At 40.1% G+C, this 25,847-nt stretch overlaps 3 protein-coding genes across 5 annotated transcripts in view; all 3 read right to left on the bottom strand.

Annotated features, from left to right (window-relative positions):
* LOC143026544 (uncharacterized) overlaps positions 1-25,847 on the bottom strand; it is a 339,242-nt gene that overhangs the window by 279,375 nt on the left and 34,020 nt on the right. The gene's annotated exons all lie outside the window — the stretch shown is intronic.
* On the bottom strand, positions 1,497-9,865 carry LOC143026205 (uncharacterized). The gene is made up of 5 exons (XM_076186230.1): positions 9,835-9,865; positions 7,385-7,498; positions 6,843-7,043; positions 4,415-4,561; positions 1,497-3,339 (listed from the first exon to the last, which is right to left on the bottom strand). Exons 2-5 carry the CDS (start codon positions 7,475-7,477, stop codon positions 3,130-3,132), a joined length of 651 nt encoding a protein of 216 aa, XP_076042345.1. The 5' UTR covers positions 7,478-7,498; positions 9,835-9,865; the 3' UTR covers positions 1,497-3,129.
* LOC143026204 (uncharacterized) overlaps positions 13,621-25,847 on the bottom strand; it is a 27,011-nt gene continuing 14,784 nt past the window's right edge. For 2 of the 3 annotated variants that reach the window (XM_076186226.1, XM_076186229.1), the window contains exons 2-5: positions 17,933-18,046; positions 17,375-17,575; positions 16,686-16,832; positions 13,621-15,365 (exon numbers count right to left, since the gene is read on the bottom strand). In XM_076186226.1, coding sequence (XP_076042341.1) covers positions 15,156-15,365; positions 16,686-16,832; positions 17,375-17,575; positions 17,933-18,025 — 651 coding nt within the window. In that variant the 5' untranslated portion in view covers positions 18,026-18,046 and the 3' untranslated portion in view covers positions 13,621-15,155. Of the gene's footprint in view, positions 15,366-16,685; positions 16,833-17,374; positions 17,576-17,932; positions 18,047-20,352; positions 20,407-25,847 lie in introns of those variants that run through there. The other variant, XM_076186228.1, reaches the window with a different exon arrangement.

The raw sequence follows: 25,847 nt of genomic DNA, 5'->3' as shown, positions 1-25,847 counted from the left end.
CTCCATCAAGAAAAGAGGGTCACGTGATTAGCAGCATCTTACCGTGCATGTATGATTATGGAAGCGCACTTCACAATTCAATCGTTATATCACGGTTGAAATTAGAAGCTTCCGTTGTGTTTAAGAATATTTTTCCTATAACACTACCAAGATATTTTCAACAAAACTTCTTTTTATACGACAATGAATTGTACGAAACGAATCTCTTTCTCTCTTTAACACTCACTCTCACTACTCTCGTTTTTTATTACTCTCGCGAAACCCCCCTTCTCTATTTATACCTATCTATATTTCGCTATGTATATTTCTATATGTCGCTCGATATTCACATTGAAACGTGCATTGATATCCTGCAAAATAAAACCCCAATCAGTCCATCCATCACATTGTCGGTCTCCCTCCTGAGCTCACTCCACCCACGTTTGTTTTCCATATTGCCTGGGTTAGTCTTTCCTCACTCGCTGTTTCCATATACCCACAAAATCTCAGCACTGAGATTTCTTTATACTATTGTTCTGTCTCACTTCTACATTGCTCATTCTATCCATACTTATAACACGTACAATATTTCTCAAACAGATTAATTTGCTTTGTTTTGTGATACGCATTTATATCCCCGTTTCCATTCACCGTCACACGTGACCACAGATACTTAGAATTCTCCACATTCTCAAAACCTCATGACATCATTCCTTGTACATCGCATCACTCGTAATTCTCCTGTTGCATATGCTCCTTGGCCTAGTCACCGACTACTTCAGCATCTGCTCAGAATCAGCCACAAGTTCAGTGTCATCCACAAATATAGTTTATGTGATATAGGCAACTGCTAACAAGTGAATCTGAAAAAGGACCACATCAGAATGATATCTTTATTGGCACAGCAATACGCTCATATGAACTTCATCAACTACATCTTGATAAAACTCGAATTAATGAAATATTGTACCGATGATGACTTAGTCCTCACATAATGCTTTTACTGGTTAACTGGTGTACTTCCTATGCCATTCCTCTTCCTCACACCGATTCATGTCTAGCAATTTTTAGGTCTTTAGATTTTCTAGATTTTTGTCTAGCATTCTAGTTTTTGCCTCTCTTACCACCTCATCCATAATCACGTTGGAGAACCACAGCAACATCACGCAACCTTAACGTACCCGGCCATCCCCTCCAAGCCTCAAAAATACGTTTTCTTTGAGGTGCCTCATTGGGTCAAACGTTGGACAGCGACAACTCAAACCATAGGCGTCTTCGCCTGTCTGGCATGGAGCGCCTCATATCTTCATGTTCACGAAAAAAAAAGAATGACAGCCTTCAACGGAATTTCCTCTATTTCATTCAAACACGCTCCACAGCTTTCTGTGGCACGTCTTTTACATACTTTCTACAAGTCAACGAAAGTTCAAAATAGAATTTTACGTTTTTTAGGATATATATATAAGGATAAGGAAAAATATGTTCTTTATTTAAAAAATAAAGTTATGCAGAGTTTATACACTTCAGAGAAAAATATTGGTATTACATAAACTTAATAAACTAATAAATGACAAATATGAACAGTTATTAAGAATGTACAGCGAAAAAGTGAACAACTGTATATTCTAAAGCAAAGAACGCCCTAGCACAGATAAAAAAAAACTGGTTAAATATAAAATGTAGGAAACAAGTTACATTAACAACGATGGTACGGAATTTTTTATAATGACAAATAAAACCAAGCTTATCAGTGATACAAAGACACAACAGATGAAATTTTGGGAGTAATTTCAACGGAAAAATAAAACAAGAAGTCCACAAAAGAACAGGAAACAAGTGTGGTTGTGTAAAAAAAAAAAAAAATTGGAAATTAGATACAATTGATATCAGGAATGGAACTATGCAGATAAGTAAAACTAAGTACAAACGACTAAGTGATACGTTAGTTAGGTCTCCATAAAGAAAATGTCAATATTGGAAGTCATTTGAACTCGTATAGTATGAATAGAGACGGGAGAAATGGCACTTTCAAAAGAAGCTAGAAATAAAGGTGCATGTAAAACAGGTTATGAGTTGGATGCTGAATGATCGTACAGAGCTTATGTACCGCGCAGAGGCATCATACTTCTTCCAGAAGTCCAACAGAAGAAACTGGCGAATACTGTTCTCCCATTATGAGAAAAGAAAACGGTCTACAGAACTATCGATCAGCGTGTGTGTCTCCATTTCTCACCCTTCTCGCCGCCTGGTAGATCTATGTCGACCTGTCAGCCTTCTTCAGTCGCCCCGGTCACCACATCATCTCTCTTGTAATACTTGATGAATGGAGGATCCTCATTTCCTGAGTTCGCCAATGATGTTTTTCCATGAGGCTCCTGTATTGAAGGTACCTAAATTGATACTAGTGTGCTGGTGACGTCATCGTAGTCGTGCTGGATTCGAATCCTGCTCTCCTATCCGATTCCTAGAAGTGATTGTTACCTGACCCAACAATCCAAGCGCATGCAGCACAGGTGACGGCCTCGGCCGCAGCTACTCAGCGCCTCTTGGTGTCGGCTCCTCACCTACCACCTAACTTAATACTGAGGTCCTCTATCTCGTGAGCTATTTCTGTCCCTGGGTCAGTGTCGTAGCATCCGACCTAGTTATGGACCAAAAGGTCTCCTGTCGGCATGCTCAGCCTTTGTAAAAACAGGTGTTATCCACTAATTATCCACAACCGGCTTGATAGACCTGTCGTTGCATCGCCACTGTCGTTGGCGTCACCCAGGTGGCGTTGCTGGGAGACGACAGTCAGACATTGCCTCCTTGTGCATATATGCATATACACACAATAAAGATAATAATCAAGTTATCAGGGGTGGATGACCTAGACATCTTGTGAGAAATGGAATACTGCCAGGAAGAGAGGATTCAGGTTTTATATTTAATAGACCTAAACTTTTATGATGGTGACATGCACTGGTTACGGTAGAAATAGCGATTTTGTGAATCATGTAAAACTAAAAGAGTACCATATATAATATTGTTATGGAAGCTGCATCTTTGTATCGACTTGATGATGGAAAACTATACCAGGTACCGTTATTACTCTTATTGCAATTTCTTATTTGGCGCCCAAGAGCGTTTTGGGCAAAGACATCCAGTAAATTACAAGGGTTTGGTCAGAATCTGGAGGCAAGTGGTCTTTCCCTGAAGACTAGTGTTGAATACACGCTTGCCCTCGAACTCGTAGGTTCCGTAGACGACCGCCTTCCTTACTGTGTAGCCCATCTTCTTGAAGAGGTTCTGGCTGATGCAATTGGTTGCCTGGACCCCGACGATCTGGGCACCTAGCTCCTTTCCCCGCTTCTCAGCCATCTGTTGGCCAAGACTTATATTTAATAATAATAACAATAACAACAACAACAACAATAATAATAATAAAAACGGAGGAGTTCATATGTATACATTCAGATGTGAGTGACTGCAAATCTAAATTGCGTTCATTATATAAAGAATTATTTTTGCCACCATCAAGAACTGAAACTGATACCGTGATTACTTAGCCACTTTGTTGATGCCGTCGCCTTCTGGAAGCTTATAAACGACTTTATTCATGCAAATAAAAACCTTTTCCAGCTAAAGAGTTAAAATCTTTCACGGTTGATACGGTTTTTGTTACACTTCCTTCAGTATGACGTCTGGTGATATAACTAACGTGATTGACAGGGAAATACGCGAACACCGTTCTCCCATGGTCAGAAATGAAAATGGTCCACAGAACTATTGGCCACCAGTGTGTGTGTGTGTGTGTATACGTCTCGCCTTTCTCACTGTCCGTATGTGTTTTGTGTTTTTGTATTCATTTAGAAAACGGAATTGGTCGTGTGCTAACAGCGACAGGGAAAATAGCTACATGAAGCATGTGCCGTCAGAGAAAACACAAAACGTGGATGGACTGGGGAAATCTTGAGACATCAGGCCAGGTACCAAAGAACGAGATGGGAGGAATGGAAAAAAAAATCACATAGTTACACTACATTCCACAAATTAGGGCTCATACCCAAAAGAATATTCTGACCTTGCTAGAAGATGGTTCTGCGGATGAAAACAATGTTAGGAAAGGGTAATGTTGTAAACTAACACTAGAGCATTCTTGTGAGAAAACCGTGGAAAAGTAGACCTACTACCAGTCAGATCCACAGAGAAGCATGGTGGGTATTGTATGAACTAAACTAAAGCCTTACTTTTACTCCAACGAGACTAGGGATGACAGAATGGGCGAACGAGGTAGAAGGTGATGAAGGAATAGGCGGAAGTGGTGGAAGAGGAGGAGAGGGGCGTGGAAAACCAAGACTGGTAAGACACAGAAATCTGGAGAGTAAGGGCACTTATAAATTCATTAAGAAGAGTTTGGCCTCTCAGTGGTACAGTGTGACTACGTTTAACATACCTCGACTAACTTGGTGGCAATTCCTCTCCGGACGTAGTCCTTGTGTACACAAAGAATCACGAAGTCAAGTGCTTTATCGACACTTTCATCTTCAAAGACGTTGATCGCCGACTCCATTTCACAAACCATGTTCAGGAATATTTTCGTCTGAAATGTTGGGTCAACAATAAAAATACATAAAAAACTCCTGAAGTTTATAAGAATCATGCTGAGGAAATAAAGATTTTAAGTCAGTGTGCTCAGAGAAATGGAATGTCTAGCGATGAAGTAATTTTTTGCTTCTAAATTTTGTACACACTCCCCCCTCCCCCGTTTAAGACGGATAAGATACTGGCGATGTCGCCATCTAGCTCATAATCACTCCATTGTATGTAAACCCCATAATAACAAACACATTCAGACTTCAGTCTACATGTTTATACTCCTGGTCCTTTTGAGATAACTCCAAGAGATGTGGATAGAAGAGTACTGATTATAGCCTCATGCTTCACTGAATGTAAATTCACAGCCCCGCAATAGTCAAGAACAATCCTCGGGGGTCATCCTAAGGCTTGATTCACCCTATCGGTCCGGTCGCGCTCCGCTCTCGGTCCGGTCCAATATTGTCTCATTAATTTCAATGGAAGCATTCACACTGGCGCTCTCGCTCCAGTCTCGCTCCGGTCACGGTTCCGTCAAAATATATTTTTACTGGATCGAGAGCGGAGCGTGACCGGACTGTGAGCGCCAGTGTGAACTCAGTTGCCACGGTCCTGCTCCACTCCAGTCGAGATTCAGCCTTCATATAAGCAAGTAGTTATACATTCTGTTCTACCAAACCATGGATAATCCAAAGGAAACACTACAATGGGATCATGAGAAAGTTAGAAAAATGATAAAAATACGTTTTCTTTTTATTTATCACTGATACAATGACAATGCGTACAGCGAGGATATACATAAGCACCAACTGAATAAAATATAACCTACAAAACTTACTTTAATTTTGTGGATTCAGATGAAATGCTAATAGAATTAGCCAAAAGGTAAACCAGAGCTGTATGACCTGACTTCGCTGCACTACAGTGATAACGTGGCGAAAAGAAGAAGCTGTGTTGAAATAAGCAGGCAGCTGGGTTGTGAAGGTAAGAAATTCCATACAATAGCCTAATGTCCACTGTGGAAATGCATTTCCTATCCTCACTAAACAATTTTCCTATACAATAATGTTTGCATACTTATCATATTGCCAAGGTACTGAGAGAAAAAAAAAATACACATTATTAACCGAAGAAAGAAATTCCATATGTATAATAACAGCCTATTATCCACTGCGGAAATGCATCTCCTTAGCTCACTCAACAAATATTCCTACCCAAGTTTGTTTGTCTACTTATATTTTATAATTTTGCCAAGGCATTGAACCAGCTGGGGAGCTGAAATAATCTTTCAGTGTTTCTCTCACGCCAAAAGCCTCCTTTGTAGCATTTCCCCCTCTTCCTCTCATTGGACGTACTGTGTTTGATGGAGGCATGACAACAGTATCTGGTAATGCAACAGCATTTGGGTGTATCAGATTGTGAAGTATGCATGTTGTGTAATGATTGCATTAACGTTAGAAGACATAGCTTTAAGTTTCCTTAAATATTTTCTGAAGGTTTGCACTAGAATACCAAATGTGCACTCAACTATCCTCCTGGCTCTAGATAATCTATAATTAAAAACCCTCTTCTCTACCTTATGTTCAGTCTGCGAACCTGGGTAAGGCCTCATCAAATTTCTCTTCAGCGGGAAAGCCTCATCTCCCACTATAACGTATGGTGCAAGCACATCAGTGCCAGGAAGTGCAGCATCTTCTTGTATATTTCAGGTCATCCTCAATTTTGGATAGTATTTTCTCAAATGTTCCTTTGTTCATTCTGAAATAGCTGTGGAATTTACTCTCATCATCAATAAGACGAGGATACAGAGTATGAAATTCTCCTTCAGTCTTCCTATCTTGCAACATAGGATGAACCCACAATTTTTTTCTTTTTCTATTTTTTTTTCCTTCTTCTTCTTCTTCATCAAGTGCAATAGCGATTATTGCCAACTCGGCGTCAGAAAAGTCACACATCCTTCGTAACTGATGGTAAGACTTCTACTGGTGTCGAGGGAGGGGGGATGACGGGAACGAGAGCGGACCGATGGTGTGAATAACTCAGAACCGAGAGCGGAGCGCGACCGGACCGATAGTGTGAATCAACCCTCAATACCTCAGAACCGAGAGCGGAGCGAGAGTGGAGCGCGACCGGACCGATAGTGTGAATCAACCCTAAGGGTCTCTCCAAGAAGAAATGTTGGACTGTTGCCTGTTTTGTATCAGTATGTTCTGTATCTGTGTCCCCAGCTGTTAAGAAGAGGAAAAGAACAATCGCCGATAGTCAGCTCTCCTATTGTCTCTCCTTACCTTTCCAGTGGCCGTCTTTAAGCCCTCTTCGAAAGTTAGCCCGCTGTCCCTTCCTGCAAACTTGGAAAGTTTCACGCCGACGATCATGTTGCCTTTGGACTTGTCTCTGACGAGGAACGAAGCGGCACAGGAAGCCCATACACCCATAGAATCCGTCACCCATTTCCGGTGATCCTCCCAGGTCATCTCGAGGCCCATAGTCTGAAGGAAAAATAAGAGTGGAATACTTATGTGTACATACGTATATGCCGCATATGTGCACATATGTATTTCGTCAGCCGTTGGAAGATAACTGTCGATCGTGAGTTTAATACGTGATCTAATATCACGGTGAATTGCACAGCTAGATAGACCTGCGTATTATAGATGTAGTAGACAAAAGAAAATGGGTCGCGTTTTCAGGGTGGAAAGAAGATCATATCACGTCGAATCAAGGAGAGTAGGACAGAAGCACGATTTATGTAATGTCAGGTTAATCACAACAGTTATGGGAAATTATTACATGCACACATACACAGACACACCCTCCTCGAGGAACCTACCATGGGCTCGCGGGGGAAGAAGGACTCAGCTAAGAACTGGTTCAGTTCGTCCACGTCCTCCGGTTTCGTTACACCATATTCCAGGTCGGCCATCTCTGCTGCTGCTGCCAGGTTCTCCCGAGAAGAAGAGCGAGGATCACGTGATCACACCAATGAGAATGAGTCTGACATCACCCACACAGCCATAGAGTAGAAATCACGCGCGCGCGTGCACATACACGTGCGCACATACACGCGGGCACACACACATGCGCGCGCGCACACACACACACATGCGCGCGCGCGCACATACACACACATGCGCACGCGCACACACACACACACACACACACGCGCGCGCACACACGCACATATATATATATATATATATATATATATCTATATATATATATATATATATATATATATATATATATATATTCATTCTCAGGGCTGCGAAGTCTGAGTCGGAAACAATTATGGGGCCTCTGGAGTCAGAGTCGTAATCGGTAAAACTATTCCGACTCCGACTAGTTGAATTTACACTTTTTTGCCCTAGATTAGTGTGTAAAGTTATACAGTGCACACTTCATAAAACATCAGTTTTATATCAGGAATTGTAATAAATCTTATCCTCTTATCTTCGTGGCTATTACTCTCAACCTCCAATCCTCTTTGTGTAATGCTGCTTTCAATTTAATGCATAGACCGATAATTTTGATACTTGTGTACTTTTGTGTACTTTTTAACAAAGTAAATATACACATTAATGTTTCGCATTCTGTTTTAGTACAGGGTCATGGAAGCTGTAGTATTCCTGCCAAGTTCTATATGCATCTTTTCTACCACTCCAATATGATGGCTCCTCCCACCGCAGCGTTGCCAATCAGTAGGATAATTATGATTTCAACGGTCAACTGTAGACTAACACAATAAACTATCTCTTTCCCCCCTCTTTTTTTCCCTTTCTAATTTTTAACATTATGATATGGATATTAAGAGTAGAAACAAATCCTTAATATATAATTGGAATGTCCTGAACATATGTTCTGTTTAATCATAAAATGTATATATATATATATATATATATATATATATATATATATATATATATATATATATATATATATATATATATATATATATACAGTACATTGAAATCACGAAATACTGGTGTTAGTTATTTCAATGCATTAGGACAGGAAGAGAGATATGAAAACCGTATCAAACAGGTTCTGCCATGTCCTGTATCATGCACATTATAAGATCTGTCCCAAAGTAGGCTAAATGTACATTTAATGGTCGCATAGGTACTGGTGTCAGTAACTGTTATGCAATGCAAGGTATGAAAACAGTATGAAGGGCAATAAGTAACAAAAAGTAATTATGTATGGTCCATATACATTCCAGTATTATTGTATCAAACATGTTCAACTGACGATATTGACCTTGTACCGAACACATGTCCATAAGATTTCCTCCTGAAGCTGAGTAAATGCAGTGTGTAGTTATTGTGCGGACTTGTACTAGAACATGGAAAGTTAATGCGTTAATTTTATGAGGTGGGATAGGGGGAAATATATCACACTCCTTGTGATATTCTGTGTACATTTATCAAACGTACGTGGGTTTACTCAATGTTTAAAAATGTTTGTTCTATTTCGGTGTAAATGAACACATCTACTGGAAAACCAGACTAAAGTGAAATCTCCATGACAAAGTTGTTGTTTCTAAGCTAAAATTACAAGTCATGACTTTATACTTACTTTATTAGTAATTATTTGCAAATGGAAAACTGTATTTCAACAAAAATAAACAGTCACTTCGTTACTCTTAAAAATTTCAGTTCTGTTTTAAGCCACATAATTTACCTAGTGTAGTGAACTGTGTCAGTTAAGACTGGTTTGTGATGTAACCTGCATATTAAATGTTGACTTACGTAATGAAAAAGAATACAAGATAAATATTATGCCAATGTTCAAATGTGGAATATAGAAATTATTGTATTACAAATGTACACCTAAATTCCACTATCTTAAATGGTTATTGTTGAGGTGAGCTTGGCCTACTAACCTAACCTAGGTCAACTAACCTAAGTCAACTGACCTAACCAAGGCCTATCAACTTAACCTAGGCCTGCTAACCTAAACTGAGACAGGCCTACTAACCTAAACTAGGTTTACTAAGCTAACCTAGGCCTATTAACCTAACCAAACCTAGGTCTACTAACTTAACCTAACCATTTCGACTAACCTAACTTCACACAATTATTGAATCCATTTCTTCAAGTGCACGTTTTAGGAAAAATGAGATATAGTAAATTTAAGGTTACAGTATAGTTTCTTCTTCGCATACGGCTAAGAGTCCTATATATATTGTATGTTTTAATTTCAAATATTGCATAAGTTTGGACCATTAACACCCTTCCACAAAAATAAGTATCTAAAACTATCCACTTCTTCCGGACTCACCCGTAACGCTCACTTCCAGCCCGCTGTCACAAATAGAGGCTCCGTAGTCCGTACCTGGGGTCCCGCCGATTCCTCACTTGTGTGGATGAACGGTTACCAGTTAGCCTTTAATTAAACGTGTACAAATATAGGAAAGTTTGTAGTTTCACTGCAGCTACCATTTTCTAACCATTAGGTGAGAATGAGAACGGATATAAATAATACTAAATAACCATATAATGTATGGGGGAGAGTAAAAGATCGTGCGTCAACGATTAATGGGCCTCAAACATGTATGCCTAAAATGAAAAAGTAGCAAATACGTAAGATTAAGAGTTGTTAAACGGAACATATGTGTCTTTTTACCGTCGCCAGATTGCTTGCAATGGTTTTCTGACACGTAAGACAATAAGCTTTAGTTGGATCTCCATCTACCTTTGCTAACCATGGCTTGAATTCCTCCATCTCCAGCCATGCATCTCTCAGCTTCCGTTTATTAGCCATGATACATAATCTGAAGTAGATCATGACCTTTAAAATACATAAGATATCCATTCCATTGTCGTAATTAAATGATCCAAACTGAGAACGTTAGAGAACTTACCTGTTTGAGTTCTCTAACTAATCGTCGGAAATGAATACAATTCTTGAGGCTTCGATGACTGTAGAAATCCTTGCCGAGGTTTTATTGTCCTTCTGGTGACAGGGTTAAAGCTTGTCTCTCTGGTACCAAGGTTGAAGCTAGTCTGGCGTTCAGGGACTAAAACTTAGTCTCGTTCGGCTGGAGTTCTAACGAGCCTTCAAAACGGTTTCGAAGCCACGGGACAACTGATACTTCAAGTAAGTTCTCAAGTTCCTGATTTGTTAATCAAATCACAACTTAGGCTTAAATAAATAATAAAGAGGAAGGGGAGTTTAATAATATTAATTAAAATTACGATAGTGTGGTACGAAGTTACAGGAAAGATTCCCGATTCGAAAATTAAACAAGCTTTTGGGAAATTACCGTAGCTCAAGGTAAACAATGCCATTCCCGTAACAACAATTACCACAGCATTTTCTTTGGAGTGCCCCCCCCATTCGGATGAACTTACTATAAAGGGGTAACATTGTCAGATTCGGTACACCCATGAAAGATTACTTACTTGTGATACTTTGACTGTTTAGAGGACTATTATTTCGTGTGTGTTATGCACGCAGTAGTATTAGAGAAAATTAAATCAGTTGAACACACTAGCAAATAGGCAGGGCTCGTCTCGGAGTGATCCTTGAAGTGCGGCTATTATGAAGGCAACAGGAAGGAAAACTGACTAGTTCTGCTTCATAGTTCGAATGCATTTTGCCTCGGTTTGCATATTTCCTACAATAATTTGCTAGTGCACTGCACAGTAATGTTCAGAAATATGTGTAAACATAGTAAGAAAAGATATATCCAACGTAAAAAGCTGAATTTTCTATGAGGAATTTTATTGTACGGAAAGAGGAATTTGAAATTACCCTATTATGTCTGCTAAATATATTTGTAGTAAGCCAATCATCAGTCAAATGAATACAATTTGTTAATTACTTCTTATAACATCCGTATTGATAACATTTACATACTATATAGATAGTTATTATGTCGATCTTTTGCCAAGTGGCGAATGAAAAAAAAAGCTACAGGCAGTTGCCAGATGTCGTCATTATGCTACATTCCGCATCAAAAATTCTATGAACGGCAACACTGCTCCATACTCATATGGTGTTTAACTCGTCAGTCTTGTCGGCAACTGGTAGTTTCATAAAAATAAGAATGGCAAAAGGAGTTCCATCATAGTCAGCAATGTTTGAATACTTTACACTCACAACAGATGGAAAATATGATCAGCGTCAATGTACCATATATAATGATGATGAAAAATTATGCGATTAAAAAATCAGTAGTTTCACTGGTTCCACAAAGAGTACTCCTACAAGAGCGCCAATTTTGAAAAGACATTTACAATGCTATCATCCGAAGGAGTTTGAAGAAGTAAATAGAGAAGATAAAGAAGAGAGTAATGTAATCACTCCATCTACTTCAGCTAAGAAAGATGAGAATTTTTCAGGAAGACAATCCCAATTATCAACTTTCTTTACTTCTGATAGTTACCGTAACAATGACATCACAGATGTTAAAGAGTTAGATAATTGAAATGGCAGTCAAAAATAGTGTACCTATATAATTTTTTTTCACAATCAGCCTTTCTAGGTTTTTAATGAAGAAATGGCTAGAAAAGTTGGAGTTTCACTGTAAAGAGAAAATATAAAGAGACTTGTAATTAGCTTACGTTGAATAGGAAAAGTCATGTCCATTTCGACCTGAGTCACAGTGAGCGTCGAAATTAATTTTAACATGGTAAAATTCTCGACCATCATGACTGTAGATTAGCTTAAGTTGAATAGGAAAAGACATGTTCATTTCGACCTGAGTCACAGTGAGCGTTGAAATTAATTTTAACATAGTAAAATTCTTGACCATCATGACTATAGATTAGCTTAAGTTGAATAGGAAAAGTCATGTCCACTTCGACCTGAGTCACAGTGAGCGTTAAAATCAATTTTAACATGGTAAAATATTTCTTTGTCGCGGCTCGTGGCGCTTAAATTGTTTTTATCGGCTTAAGAAACCCGGAAGGAGGATGGTGCCGTGACCGGGATGTGGAGGGTGGACGAGCTGAGCGTCCTAGGCCTCTTGGGAGAGATAGAACTCTTTCTCGAGCAGGACTTCCTGTTGGGTCTACGTGAGCGGCTCCGGGAGGAAGGTGGGCTCACGGACCCGCCCGAAAAGGCAAACCGAAAGGTGCTAGAGGGCCACGATGGTCGGGGGCACCGCCGACCCCCCGGGGCGCCACCCTCCGCACCACCCGACACGTCCCCCTCCCCCCCGTCCCCTAAGAGTCCCCGGGCCGCCCACCCACAGACGACCCGGAGACGTCGGACGATGGAAGAGGTCAAAGTCTACGGCTAGGGTCTGACGAAGCAAGCCGTGAGGCGTTAGAAGACCATTGATGGTCGGAGGTATGGGACTGCCGAGGGTTGATGACCCTCGGGGCGCCACCCTCCGTATCATAAGACACGTCCTCCTGTCCTCCGAGAGGCCCGGGTTCAGTGTCATCCACAAATATGGTTTATGTGACATAGGCAACTGCTAACAAGTGAATCTGAAAAAGGACCACATCAGAATGATATCTTTATTGGCACAGCAATACGCTCATATGAACTTCATCAACTACATCTTGACAAAACTCGAATTAATGAAATATTGTACCGATGATGACTTAGTCCTCACATAATGTTTTTACTGGTTAACTGGTGTACTTCCTATGCCATTCCTCTTCCTCACACCGATTCATGTCTAGCAATTTTTAGGTCTCTAGATTTTCTAGGTTTTTGTCTAGCATTCTAGTTTTTGCCTCTCTTACCACCTCATCCATAATCACGTTGGAGAACCACAGCAACATCACGCAACCTTAACGTACCCGGCCATCCCCTCCAAGCCTCAAAAATACGTTTTCTCTGAGGCGCCTCATTGGGTCAAACGTTGGACAACGACAACTCAAAACATAGGCGTCTTCGCCTGTCTGGCATGGAGCGCCTCATATCTTCATGTTCACGAAAAAAAGAATGACAGCCTTCAACGGAATTTCCTCTATTTCATTCAAACACGCTCCACAACTTTCTGTGGCACGTCTTTTACATACTTTCTACAAGTCAACGAAAGTTCAAAATAGAATTTTACGTTTTTTAGGATATATATATAAGGATAAGGAAAAATATGTTCTTTATTTAAAAGATAAAGTTATGCAGAGTTTATATTCACTTCAGAGAAAAATATTGGTATTACATAAAGTTAATAAACTAATAAATGACAAATATGAACAGTTATTAAGAATGTACAGCGAAAAAGTGAACAACTGTATATTCTAAAGCAAAGAACGCCCTAGCACAGATAAAAAAAAAAAAAAAAACTGGTTAAATACAAAATGTAGGAAACAAGTTACATTGACAACGATGATACGGAATTTTTTATATACACAAATAAAACCAAGCTTATCAGTGATACAAAGACACAACAGATGAAATTTTGGGAGTAATTTCAACGGAAAAATAAAACAAGAAGTCCACAAAAGAACAGGAAACAAGTGTGGTTGTGTAAAGAAAATATGGAAATTATACACAATTGATATCAGGAATGGAACTATGCAGATAAGTAAAACTAAGTACAAACGACTAAGTGATACGTTAGTTTGGTCTCCATAAAGAAAATGTCAATATTGGAAGTCACTTTAACTCGTATAGTATGAATAGAGACGGGAGAAATGGCACTTTCAAAAGAAGCTAGAAATGAAGGTGCATGCAAGACAGGTTACGAGTTGGATGCTGAATGATCGTACAGGGCAAGATCTAAGAATATATTTAGACCTTGGTACAGGGCTTATGTACCGCGCAGAGGCATCATACTTCTTCCAGAAGTCCAACAGTAGAAACTGGCGAATACTGTTCTCCCATTATGAGAAAAGAAAACGGTCTACAGAACTATCGACCAGCGTGTGTGTCTCCATTTCTCACCCTTCTCGCCGCCTGGTAGATCTGTGTCGACCTGTCAGCCTTCTTCAATCGCCCCGGTCACCACATCATCTCTCTTGTAATACTTGATGAATGGAGGATCCTCATTTCCCGAGTTCGCCAATGATGGTTTTCCATGAGGCTCCTGTATTGAGGGTATCTAAATAGATACTAGTGTGCTGGTGACGTCATCATAGTCGTGCCGGGTTCGAATCCCGCTCTCCTCTCCGATTCCTAGCAGTGATTGTTATCTGACCCAACAATCCAAGCGCATACAGCAAAGGCGACGGTTTCGGCCGCATCTAGGCATGCTCAGCCTTTGTAAAACCAGGTGTTATCCACTAATTATTCACTACCAGCTTGATAGACCAGTCGTTGCTTCGCCGCTGTCGTTGGGAGACGACAGTCAGATTTTGCCTCCTTGTGCATATATGTATATACACACAATAATGATAAAGTAATCAGGGATGGTTGGCCTAGACATCTTGTGAGAAATGGAATACTGCCAGGAAGAGAGGATTCAGTGTTTTATATTTAATAGACCTAAACTTTTATGATGGTGACATGCACTGGTTAAGGTAGAAATAGCGATTCATTGAATCATGTAAAAATAAAAGAGTACCATGTATAATATTGTTATGGAAGCTGCATTTTTGTATCGACTTGATGGAAAACTATACCAGGTACCGTTATTACTCTTATTGCAATTTCTTATTTGGCGCCCAAGAGAGTTTTGGGCAAAGACATCCGGTCAATTACAAGGGTTTGGTCAGAATCTGGAAGCAAGTGGTCTTTCCTTGGAGACTAGTGTTGAATACACGCTTGCCCTCGAACTCGTAGGTTCCGTAGACGACCGCCTTCCTTACTGTGTAGCCCATCTTCTTGAAGAGGTTCTGGCTGATGCAATTGGTTGCCTGGACCCCGACGATCTGGGCACCTAGCTCCTTTCCCCGCTTCTCAGCCATCTGTTGGCCAAGACTTATCTTTAATAATAATAACAATAACAACAACAACAACAATAATAATAATAAAAACGGAGGAGTTCATATGTATACATTCAGATGTGAGTGACTGCAAATCTAAATTGCGTTCATTATATAAAGAATTATTTTTGCCACCATCAAGAACTGAAACTGATAACGTGATTACTTAGCCACTTTGTTGATGCCGTCGCCCTCTGGAAGCTTATTAACGACTTTATTCATGCAAATAAAAACCTTTTCCAGCTAAAGAATTAAAGTCTTTCACGGTTGATACGGTTTTTGTTACACTTCCTTCAGTATGACGTCTGGTGATATAACTAACGTGATTGACAGGGAAATACGCGAACACTGTTTTCCCATGGTCAGAAATGAAAATGGTCCACAGAACTATTGGCCAGTGTGTGTGTATACGTCTCGCCTTTCTCACTGTCCGTATGTGTTTTGTGTTTTTGTATTCATTTAGAAAACGGAATTGGTCGTGTGCTAACAGCCAGAGGGAAAGTAGCTATATGAAGCATGTATCGTCAGAGAAAACACAAAACGTGGATGGACTGGGGAAATCTTGAGACATCAGGCCAGGTACCAAAGAACGAGATGGGAGGAATGAAAAAAAAAAAAAAAAAAAAAAAAAAAAAAAAATAACATAGTTACACTACATTCCACAAATTAGGGCTCATACCCAAAAGAATATTCTGACCTTGCTAGAAGATGGTTCTGCGGATGAAAACAATGTTAGGAAAGGGTAATGTTGTAAACTAACACTAGAGCATTCTTGTGAGAAAACCGTGGAAAGTAGACCTATAGACAGTCAGATCCACAGAGAAGCATGATGGGTATTGTATGAACTAAACTAAAGTCTTCCTTTAATCCAACGAGACTAGGGATGACAAAATGGGTGAACGAGGTAGAACGTGAGGAATAGGAGGAAGTGGTGGAAGATGAGGAGAGGGGCGTGGAAAACCAAGACTGGTAAGACACAGAAATCTGGAGAGTAAGGGCACTAATAAATTTATTAAGAAGGGTTTGGCTGGAAATTGGTATGTTATAACACATTTGTAAATGTTCACTATAAACCCACTATCGGAGAAATAATAACGCAAGTACAGGGAAACTGTATATTTCGACTAATATCTGTAGTCCTCTTCAGCAAAATGCTGAAGAGGACTACAGATAGTAGTCGAAATATACAGTAGTCGAAATATACAGTTTCCCTGTACTTCCGTTATTATTTCTCCGATAGTGGGTTTATAGTGAACAAGGGTTTGGCCTCTCAGTGGTACAGTGTGACTACGTTTAACATACCTCGACTAAGTTGGTGGCAATTCCTTTCCCGACGTAGTCCTTGTGCACACAAAGAATCACGAAGTCAAGTGCTTTATCGACACTTTCATCTTCAAAGACGTTGATCGCCGACTCCATTTCACAAAGCATGTTCAGGAATATTTTCGTCTGAAATGTTGGGTCAACAATAAAAATACATCAAAAACTCCTTAAGTTGATAAGAATCATGGTGAGGAAATAAAGATTTTAAGTCAGTGTGCTCAGAGAAAAGGAATGTCTAGCGATAAAGTAATTTTTTGCTCCTAAATTTTGTACACAATCTCCCCACCTCCCCCGTTTAAGACGGATAAGATACTGGCGATGTCGCCATCTAGCTCATAATCTGGAACTCACTTGAGGTGTAAACCCCATAATGACAAACATATTCAGCCTTCAGTCTACATGTTTATACTCCTGGTCCTTTTGAGATATAACTCCAAGAGATGTGGATAGAAGAGTACCGATTATAGCCTCATACTTCACTGAATGTAAATTCACAGCCCCGCAGTAGTCAAGAACAATCCTCGGGGGTCATGCTAGGGGTCTCTCCAAGAAGAAATGTTGGACTGTTGCCTGTTTTGTATCAGTATGTTCTGTACCTGTGTCCCCATCTGTTAAGAAGAGGATAAGAACAATCGCCGATAGTCAGCTCTCCTATTGTCTCTCCTTACCTTTCCAGTGGCCGTCTTTAAGCTCTCTTCGAAAGTTAGCCCGCTGTCCCTTCCAGCAAACCTGGAAAGTCTCACTCCGACGATCCTGTTGCCTTTGGACTTGTCTCTGACGAGGAACGAAGCGGCACAGGAAGCCCATACACCCATAGAATCCGTCACCCATTTCCGGTGATCCTCCCAGGTCATCTCGAGGCCCATAGTCTGCGAGAGAAAAATAGGAGTGGAATACTTATGTATTTGTAAATACGTATATGCTGCATATGTGCACATATGTATTTCGTCACCCGTTGGAAGATGATAACTGTCGATCGTGAGTTTAATACGTGATCTAATATCAGGTAGATAGACCTGCGTATTAGAGATGTAGTAGACAAAAAAAAAAAAAAAAAAAAAAAAAATGGGTCGTGTTTTCAGGGTGGAAAGAAGATCACATCGTGTCGAATCAAGGAGAGTAGGACAGAAGCACGATTTATGTAATGTCAGGTTAATCACAACAGTTATGGGAAATTATTACATGCACACATACACAGACACACACACCCTCCTCGAGGAACCTACCATGGGCTCGCGGGGGAAGAAGGACTCGGCTAAGAACTGGTACAGTTCGTCCACGTCCTCCGGTTTCGTTACACCATATTCCAGGTCGGCCATCTCTGCTGCTGCTGCCAGGTTCTGCCGAGAAGAAGAGCGAGGGTCACGCGATCACACCAATGAGAACGAGTCTGACATCACCCACACAGCCATAGAGTAGAAATCACACGCACGCGCGCGCACACACACACACACACACACACACACACACACACACACACACACACACACACACACACACACACACACACACACACATATATATATATATATATATATATATATATATATATATATTCATTCTCAGGGCTGCGAAGTCTGAGTCGGAAACAATTATGGGGCCTCTGGAGTCAGAGTCGTAATCGGTAAAACTATACCGACTCCGACTCCGACTCTAGTTGAATTTACACTTTTTTGCCCTAGTTTAGTGTGTAAAGTTATACAGTGCACACTCTTTAAAAAACATCACTGTTTTATATCATGAATTGTTATAAATCTTATCCTCTTATCTTCGTGGCCATTACTCTCAACCTCCAATCCTCTTTGTGTAATGCTGCTTTCAATTTAATGCATAGACCGATAATTTTGATAAACATAAGTATTGTGTACTTTTTAACAAAGTAAATATACACATTAATGTTTCGCATTCTGTTTTAGTACAGGGTCATGGAAGCTGTAATATTCCTGCCAAGTTCTATATGCATCTTTTCTACCATTCCACCAATATGGTGGCTCCTCCCACTGCAGCGTTGCCAAATAGTAGGATGATTATGATTTCAACGGTCAACTGTAGACTACCACAATATACTCTCTTTTTCCCCTCTCCTCTTTTATTCCCTCTCCATTTTTTAACATTATAATATGGATATTAAGAGTAGAAACAAATCCTTATAGATAATTGGAATGTCCTGAACACATATTCTGTTTAATCATAATATATATATATACATTGAAATCATGAGATACTGGTGTCAGTTATTTCAATGCATTAGGACAGGAAGAGAGGTACGAAAACCGTATCAAACATGTTCTGCCATGTCTTGTATCATACGCATTATAAGATCTGTCCAAAAGTAGGCTAAATGTGCATCTAATGATCGCATAGCTACTGGTGTCAGTAATTGTTATGCAATGTAAGGTATGAAAACAGTATGAAGGGCAATAAGTAATAATATAAAGAAATTATGTATAGTCCATATACATTCCAGTATTATTGTATCAAACATGTTCAACTGACGATAATGACCTTGTACCGAACTCATATCCATAAGATTTGCTCCTGAAGCAGAGTAAATGCAGTGTGTATTGTGCGGACTTGTACTAGAACACGGGAAGTTAATTAATGTGTTCATTTTATGAGGTGAGATAGGGGGAAATGTATCACATTCCTTGTGATATTATGTGTACATTTATCAAAAATATGTGGGTTTGCTCAATGTTTAAAAATGTCATGTTTGTTTTATTCCGGTGTAACTGAGAACACATAATCGACTGTAAAACCAGACTAAAGAGAAATCTCCATGACAAAGTTGTTGTTTTTTTAGCTAAAATGATAAGTTATGACTTTATACTTACTTTATTAGTAATTATTTGAAAATGGAAAACGGTATTTCAATAAAAATAAACCTAGATTGTACCTAGTTACTCTTAAAAATTTCAGTACTGTTTTAAGCCACATATTTTAACTAGTGTTGTGAACTGTGTCAGTTAAGACAGTTATGTGATGTAACCTGCATATTAAATGTTGACTTACAAAATGAAAAAAGAATAGAAGATAAATATTATGCCAATGTTCAAATGTGGAATATAGAAATTATTATATTACATTATCTTAAATGGGTTATTGTTGAGGTGTACTAGGCCTACTAACCTAACCTAGGTCGACTAACCTAAGTCTACTGACCTAACCAAGGCCTATTAACCTAACCTAAGCCTACTAACCTAACCTAGGCCTGCTAACCTAAACTGAGACAGGCCTACTAACCTAAACTAGGTCTACTAAGCTAACCTAGGCCTACTAACCTAACCAAACCTAGGTCTGCTAACCTAACCTAACCATTTTGACTAACCTAACTTCACACAATTATTGAATCCATTTTTTCAAGTGTACGGTTTAGGAAAAATGAGCTATAGTAAATTTAAGGGGACAGTATAATTTCTTCTCTGCATACGGCCAATAGTCCTATATATATTTATGTTTTGATTTCAAATATTGCAGATACTCGAATATCCTATTTTTCATTTTCATGAAGTATTTCATTCTGATGTGTTATATCTAAGACTTATATCGAATATTCAGAAATTTAAAAAGTTACATAAGTTTGGACCATTAACGCCCTTCCACAAAAATAAGTATCTAAAACTATCCACTTCTTCCAGACTCTCACCCGTAATGTTCACTTCCAGCCCGCTGTTACAAATAAAGGTGTTTAACTCGTCAGTCTTGTCGGCAACTGCTACTTTCATAAAAATAAGAATGGCAAAAAGAGTTCCATCAAAGTTAGCAATGTTTGAATACTTTACACTCACAACAGATGGAAAATATGATCAGTGTCAATGTACCATATATAATGAGGGTGAAAAATTATGCGATTCAAAAATCACTAGTTCCACTGGTTCCACAAAGAGTGCTCCTACAAGAGCGCCAAATTTGAAAAGACATTTACGATGCTATCATCCGAAGGAGTTTGAAGAAGTAAATAGAGAAGATAAAGAAGAGAGTAATGTAATCACTCCATCTACTTCAGCTAAGAAAGATGAGAATTTTTCAGGAAGACAATCCCAATTATCAACTTTCTTTACTTCTGATAGTTACCGTAACAATGACATCACAGAAGTTAAAGAGTTAGATAATTGAAATGGCGGTAGAAAATAGTGTACCTATATATATATTTTTTCACAATCAGCCTTTCTAGGTTTAAATGAAGAAATGGCTAGAAAAGTTGGAGTTTCACTGTAAAGAGAAAATATAAAGAGACTTGTAATTAAAGAGGCTAAATATAAGAAAGGAGAACTTAAAAAATGTAAAGGGATGCTTTGTCTTTATTAAAATTAATGCTTACACACGCCACAGAGTCAACTGTTTTGCCATTAACGTCAGGTTTTGACAGTGAAGCACGCTCAGACACATCACACTGGTGAATATCTTCGGAAGTTGATGGAAGAAGTATTAGAAGGTCTTGGAATTATAAGAGAAAGTTCTACGTATTGTTACTGATAACGCTCCAAATAAGTTGAGCACATTTGATAAAATAAATAAAGCTACTAAAGAAAGTACGAAAACATGGGACGATGAGGAGAACATTCCTGGAAGAGTATCATGACTAACAGAAAAGCCAGAAGAGAACTGTAATGTTTTAGATATTATTGTTGAAGAAGTATCTAAATTATTTACAATTCAACATATGCGTTGTGATGTACATTCACTGCAACTAGCCATAAGAGATGGATTGAAGGATCGTCATGCAGCTACCCTCATTGGAAAGTTGAGGCAAATAGCAGTTGCAGCCAGAACACCAAAAACAGATGCTATTCTAAAGAGGCGTGCAGGAAAAGGGGATGTTTTAAATCAAGCAACACGCTGGGGGTAGCACCTATTAGATGATCAAAGATTTACATACATACATACCAACGGCTTTTCCCCCCTTACAAGGGAGGTAGCCAAAAAGAAAAAGGCATAGAAACCACTCCCACCCATTCCATTCCCTACATATTCCACTCCCCTCCACCCTCCTCCCTCCCTCTTATCTCGGCACTTCCTGGATGATGGGTCATCCCTGCATCCTGTCCACTGCCCTGGGTCAGAAGCAGTGTCGCAAGCCACAGCACATCCACAGCAAGGCCGCTTCATAAATTCGGCGACCCCCCCCCCTCCGTCCCCTCATGCAGAAAAGGAGAAGACGGGGAGAAATCCCTTTGGGCTTCGTAAAAAAAATTCTCATACATACTTCCTTACCCCCCCATCCCCCACCCACTCCCCCTCATGCATTACAGCATCATCCATACACAACCCTTTTCCATTCACCCCTATCTTCTGTCCTCTCCCGTCCTTCCCCAACAGATGTTCCTCTCTTTTGTAATGCCCCTTTCACCCCATCCATCCATCTCATCCTAGGACGCCCCTCATATTCACTCCTTCCACCTCTGCTTTCCACACCTCTTTTGCTAATCTTTCTTCACTCATTCTTTCCATGTGTCTAAACCATCCTAATACTCTTTCATCAACCCTATCTGCCAGTTCCCTTTCCACCCCTGTTCTCCTCCTCACCTCCTCATTTCTCACTCTATCTAGCCTAGTAACCCCTATCATACTTCTCAGACATTTCATCTTAAACACATTAAAACTCCTCTCTTCCTCTCTTATGTTCCATGTTTCTGCCCCGTACAGTGCTGTCGGCACAATCACTCCTTCATATAACCTCTTAGCATCCATTCCCAGATGTCTATTTCTCATTACACTTTTTAATCCACCAAGGCATTTACTCGCTTCCCTCAATCTACATTCTACTTCCGCCTCCACTCCTCCCTTTCCTGCCACATTCACACCCAAGTATCTAAAACTATCCACTTCTTCTAGTCTCTCACACTTAATATTCACTTCCAGCCTGCTGTCACTCTCTCTCCTTGTACATCTCATCACCTTACTTTTACCCACATTTATCTTCAGCTTCCTTCTTTTACACACCTTATCAAACTCTGTCACTAACTTCCTCAATCCCTCCTCTGATCCTGCTACAAGCGCAGTGTCGTCAGCAAACAACAACTGGCTTATTTCCCACTTTTCTCCATTTTCTTTAACCATCTTCAATCCCTGATCCACTACCCTTGCATTCACCTCTCGCACCACCCCATCCATGTATAGATTGAACAGCCAGGGAGACATAACACATCTCTGACGAAGTCCCATCTTTACCTCAAACCATTCACTCTCTCCATTTCTAATCCTAACACAAGCTCTACTACTCTCGTAAAAACTCTTGACTGCTCTTAACAGCTTTCCTCCTATCCCATATATCTGCAGTAGCTTCCACAGTGCCTTCCTATCTGCCCTGTCGTAAGCCTTTTCCAGATCCATAAAAGCCCAAAAAACATCCTTACCTTTTCCTATAGCTTTCTCACATATCTGTATTACCACAAAAATCTGATCTACACAGCCCCTACCTATCCTAAAAACACACTGTTCCTCACCAATTACTCCCTCTTTTCCTCTCCTAATCCTCTCAATCAAGATCCTCCCATAAGCCTTCCCAATTACACTCAACAAGCTGATCCCTCTGAAACTACTACACTCACACTTGTCCCCATTTCCCTTATAAAGCGGAACTATACAGGCACTCCTCCAGTCCTTCGGCATTCTACCCTCTCTTAAACAAACATTAAATAACCTCACCAGCCAGTCCACCACAACTGTATCTACTTTTTTCAGACATTCTACATGGCATCCATCCAAACCAGTTGCCTTACCTGCTCTCATCATCTTAACAGCTGCTTTCACTTTATCCTTCCCTATTTCTCCTTCATTTTCCTCACTCATCACTCTCATTTTCTTATCGCTTCCCACTGCAACTACCTCTCCCTCCCTATCCTCCTTCACATTTAGCAACTCCCTAAAATACTCTGCCCACCTTCCTCTCACTGCCTTCTCTTCTATTATCATCTCTCCATCTGCACCTTTTACCTTTTCTTCTCTACTTGATTCGCCTCCTCTTCCTCTTTTAATTTCTTTCCAAAACATCTTTTTTGTTACTTTCAAAATTTTCTCTTACTCTTACCCCATTTCACATCTGCTCCTCTCTTTGCTTCCTTTATCTTATGCTTAACTTCCCATTTCTCTACTTTGTACCTCTCATACGATTCTCTCGTCCTAATTTGTAGCCAATCTATGAATGCCTGCTTCTTCTCTTCTACACCACTTCCTCATCCTACCACTTACTACTCTCCCTTCTATTTCCTCCCGCCCTTCTTGTTCCACACACCATCTTTGCACACCTTATGACTCCCTCCTTGAACCATTCCCATTCCTCCTCCACTCCTAGTTCTACTCTATCTTTCACTCCCTCCCACTCCTCTCTCAGCTTCTTCTTATACTCATTCTCCTTTTCTTTCTCATTTAAACAGTTCACTCTAAGTACCTCCCTACCTCCTGCCCTTTTCCTCTTTCTCCACCTATTCTCCACTCTCATTTTACCTTCCACCAGAAAATTATCTGATATTCCCCCACTCTCTCCCCTTAGAACATGTACATCCTTAACTCTTCCTACCATACACCTAGTCACCACTATAGAGTCCATTAACGCTCTATCTGCCACCCTTCCATCCACCACCCTCTCTCATGTGTACTTATGCTTGACTTTCTTCTTAAACACTGTATTTGCTATAAGCAACTCTCTTTCAAGACACATCTCCACCATCAATTCTCCACTACGATTTTTACCTGGAACTCCATACTTCCCAATCACTCCGTCTATTGGTTCGTTTCCTACCCAAGCATTAAGGTCTCCCAGTACAACTACATTGACATTTCTCCCTTATCACTCTATGCACTCATTTATATCTACCCAAAAAGCCTCCATTCCCTCTACGCTCTTCTCACTACAAGGCCCATACGCACTTACAAAAACCCACATCTCCCTTCCCAGCTCCACCTTCATCCACATCAACCTTGAAGAAACCTCCTTCCACTCCATTACACGCTTCCTTATCTCTTCACTTACTAGTACAGCCACCCCTTCTCTCCCTCGTCCTCTTTTCACTCCTGAGTACCTCCCAGCTACACTCCCAAACTCACACTCGCCCTTCCCTTTCATTTCAGTTTCACTCAAAGCCAGCACATCCATCTTTCTTCTCACAAACATACTGCCTATCTCTCACTTTTACTCTCATCTGTACCACATCCACGCACATTAAAAGACCCAAACCTTAGGGTACTGGTTGGAAAACTCCCAGACCCTCTTATGCCTTTACTTTTTTTTAGGAATGTCCCCTTTGGGGCTACAGGTAGCAGGACTCCTAATCCCATTCCCCGTCCCGTTTTTTGCCGCCTCTTACGACTCAAGTGGAAAGACTTGGTGGTAGCATTTTCTTCCCCCACCACAGGGTAGGCGAAAAAAAGGAAATGAATAATATGAGAAATGGTACAGGACAGTAACAAGGGGTTGGGGGACAGCATAACGGAGGGACAGTCGTAGTATAAAAGTGTCATTTCTCTATGAGCAGAGTTTTCCTCTATCACAGACAAAATGATGTGTGGCTGTAATGGTGCCATTTCTTGTGTTTTATGTATATTTCCCGTTGTGTTTATTTATTAATATATATGTATAATTATTATTGTATATTTCGTGTGCATTTTTGTAATCGAACCATGCGACCGGGTATGTTTGCCCGCGAAATCGTGGCGTGCCCCAGCGACGCCAGTCTTTCTCTAGTCGTGGAAGTGTATGCACGTCAGTGCTTGTATAAGCTCCATTAAAATTTTTGTGTGTGTCATTAGCCACCCGTACATGGCTCTGGTCCGTAGCGGCGCCCCATATAGACCCTAAAGTATGAACTGCATGCTACTTTGCCACAATAACATGCAGCCAATACCCCAGACAGGGGATCTAGATAAACAGAATGTTCAACTAAGTGAAAACCAGTGGGCAGAAGGAAAAGAACTAGAGAGTCTGCTGTATCAGCCTTATGTCGTCACCAAGAATTTGCTGAGTGTTTAAACCCTGGAAGGTTCTTGTTGGAGTGGAAAAAGCTGACATTTAACCTGAACAAAAAAGGAGGATTGTTTGCTGATGGTACGAGTATTGTTCTTTTAATGAAAAAAAAAAGAGTCTCTCTTGTTGGACAATCAGATTTTGTTAGCTGCTATTTACACTGATGGTACAAGTATTGT

Source organism: Oratosquilla oratoria, chromosome 6 (assembly GCF_046742065.1).
Source record: "Oratosquilla oratoria isolate Oo_2021 chromosome 6, ASM4674206v1, whole genome shotgun sequence".
NCBI classification, from domain to species: Eukaryota; Metazoa; Arthropoda; class Malacostraca; order Stomatopoda; family Squillidae; genus Oratosquilla; species Oratosquilla oratoria.
This window is presented reverse-complemented; position numbering and strand designations above follow the sequence as displayed.

Excerpts from the sequence above, each read along its gene's own strand:
- LOC143026205 (XM_076186230.1), bottom strand. The coding sequence starts at position 7,477 with ATGGCCGACCTGGAATATGGTGTAACGAAACCGGAGGACGTGGACGAA. Across the intron at positions 7,044-7,384 it reads TCTTCCCCCGCGAGCCCATG|ACTATGGGCCTCGAGATGAC; the intron begins GTAGGTTCCTCG and ends TTTTTCCTTCAG. Across the intron at positions 3,340-4,414 it reads TTGCCACCAAGTTAGTCGAG|ATGGCTGAGAAGCGGGGAAA; the intron begins GTATGTTAAACG and ends CTTGGCCAACAG.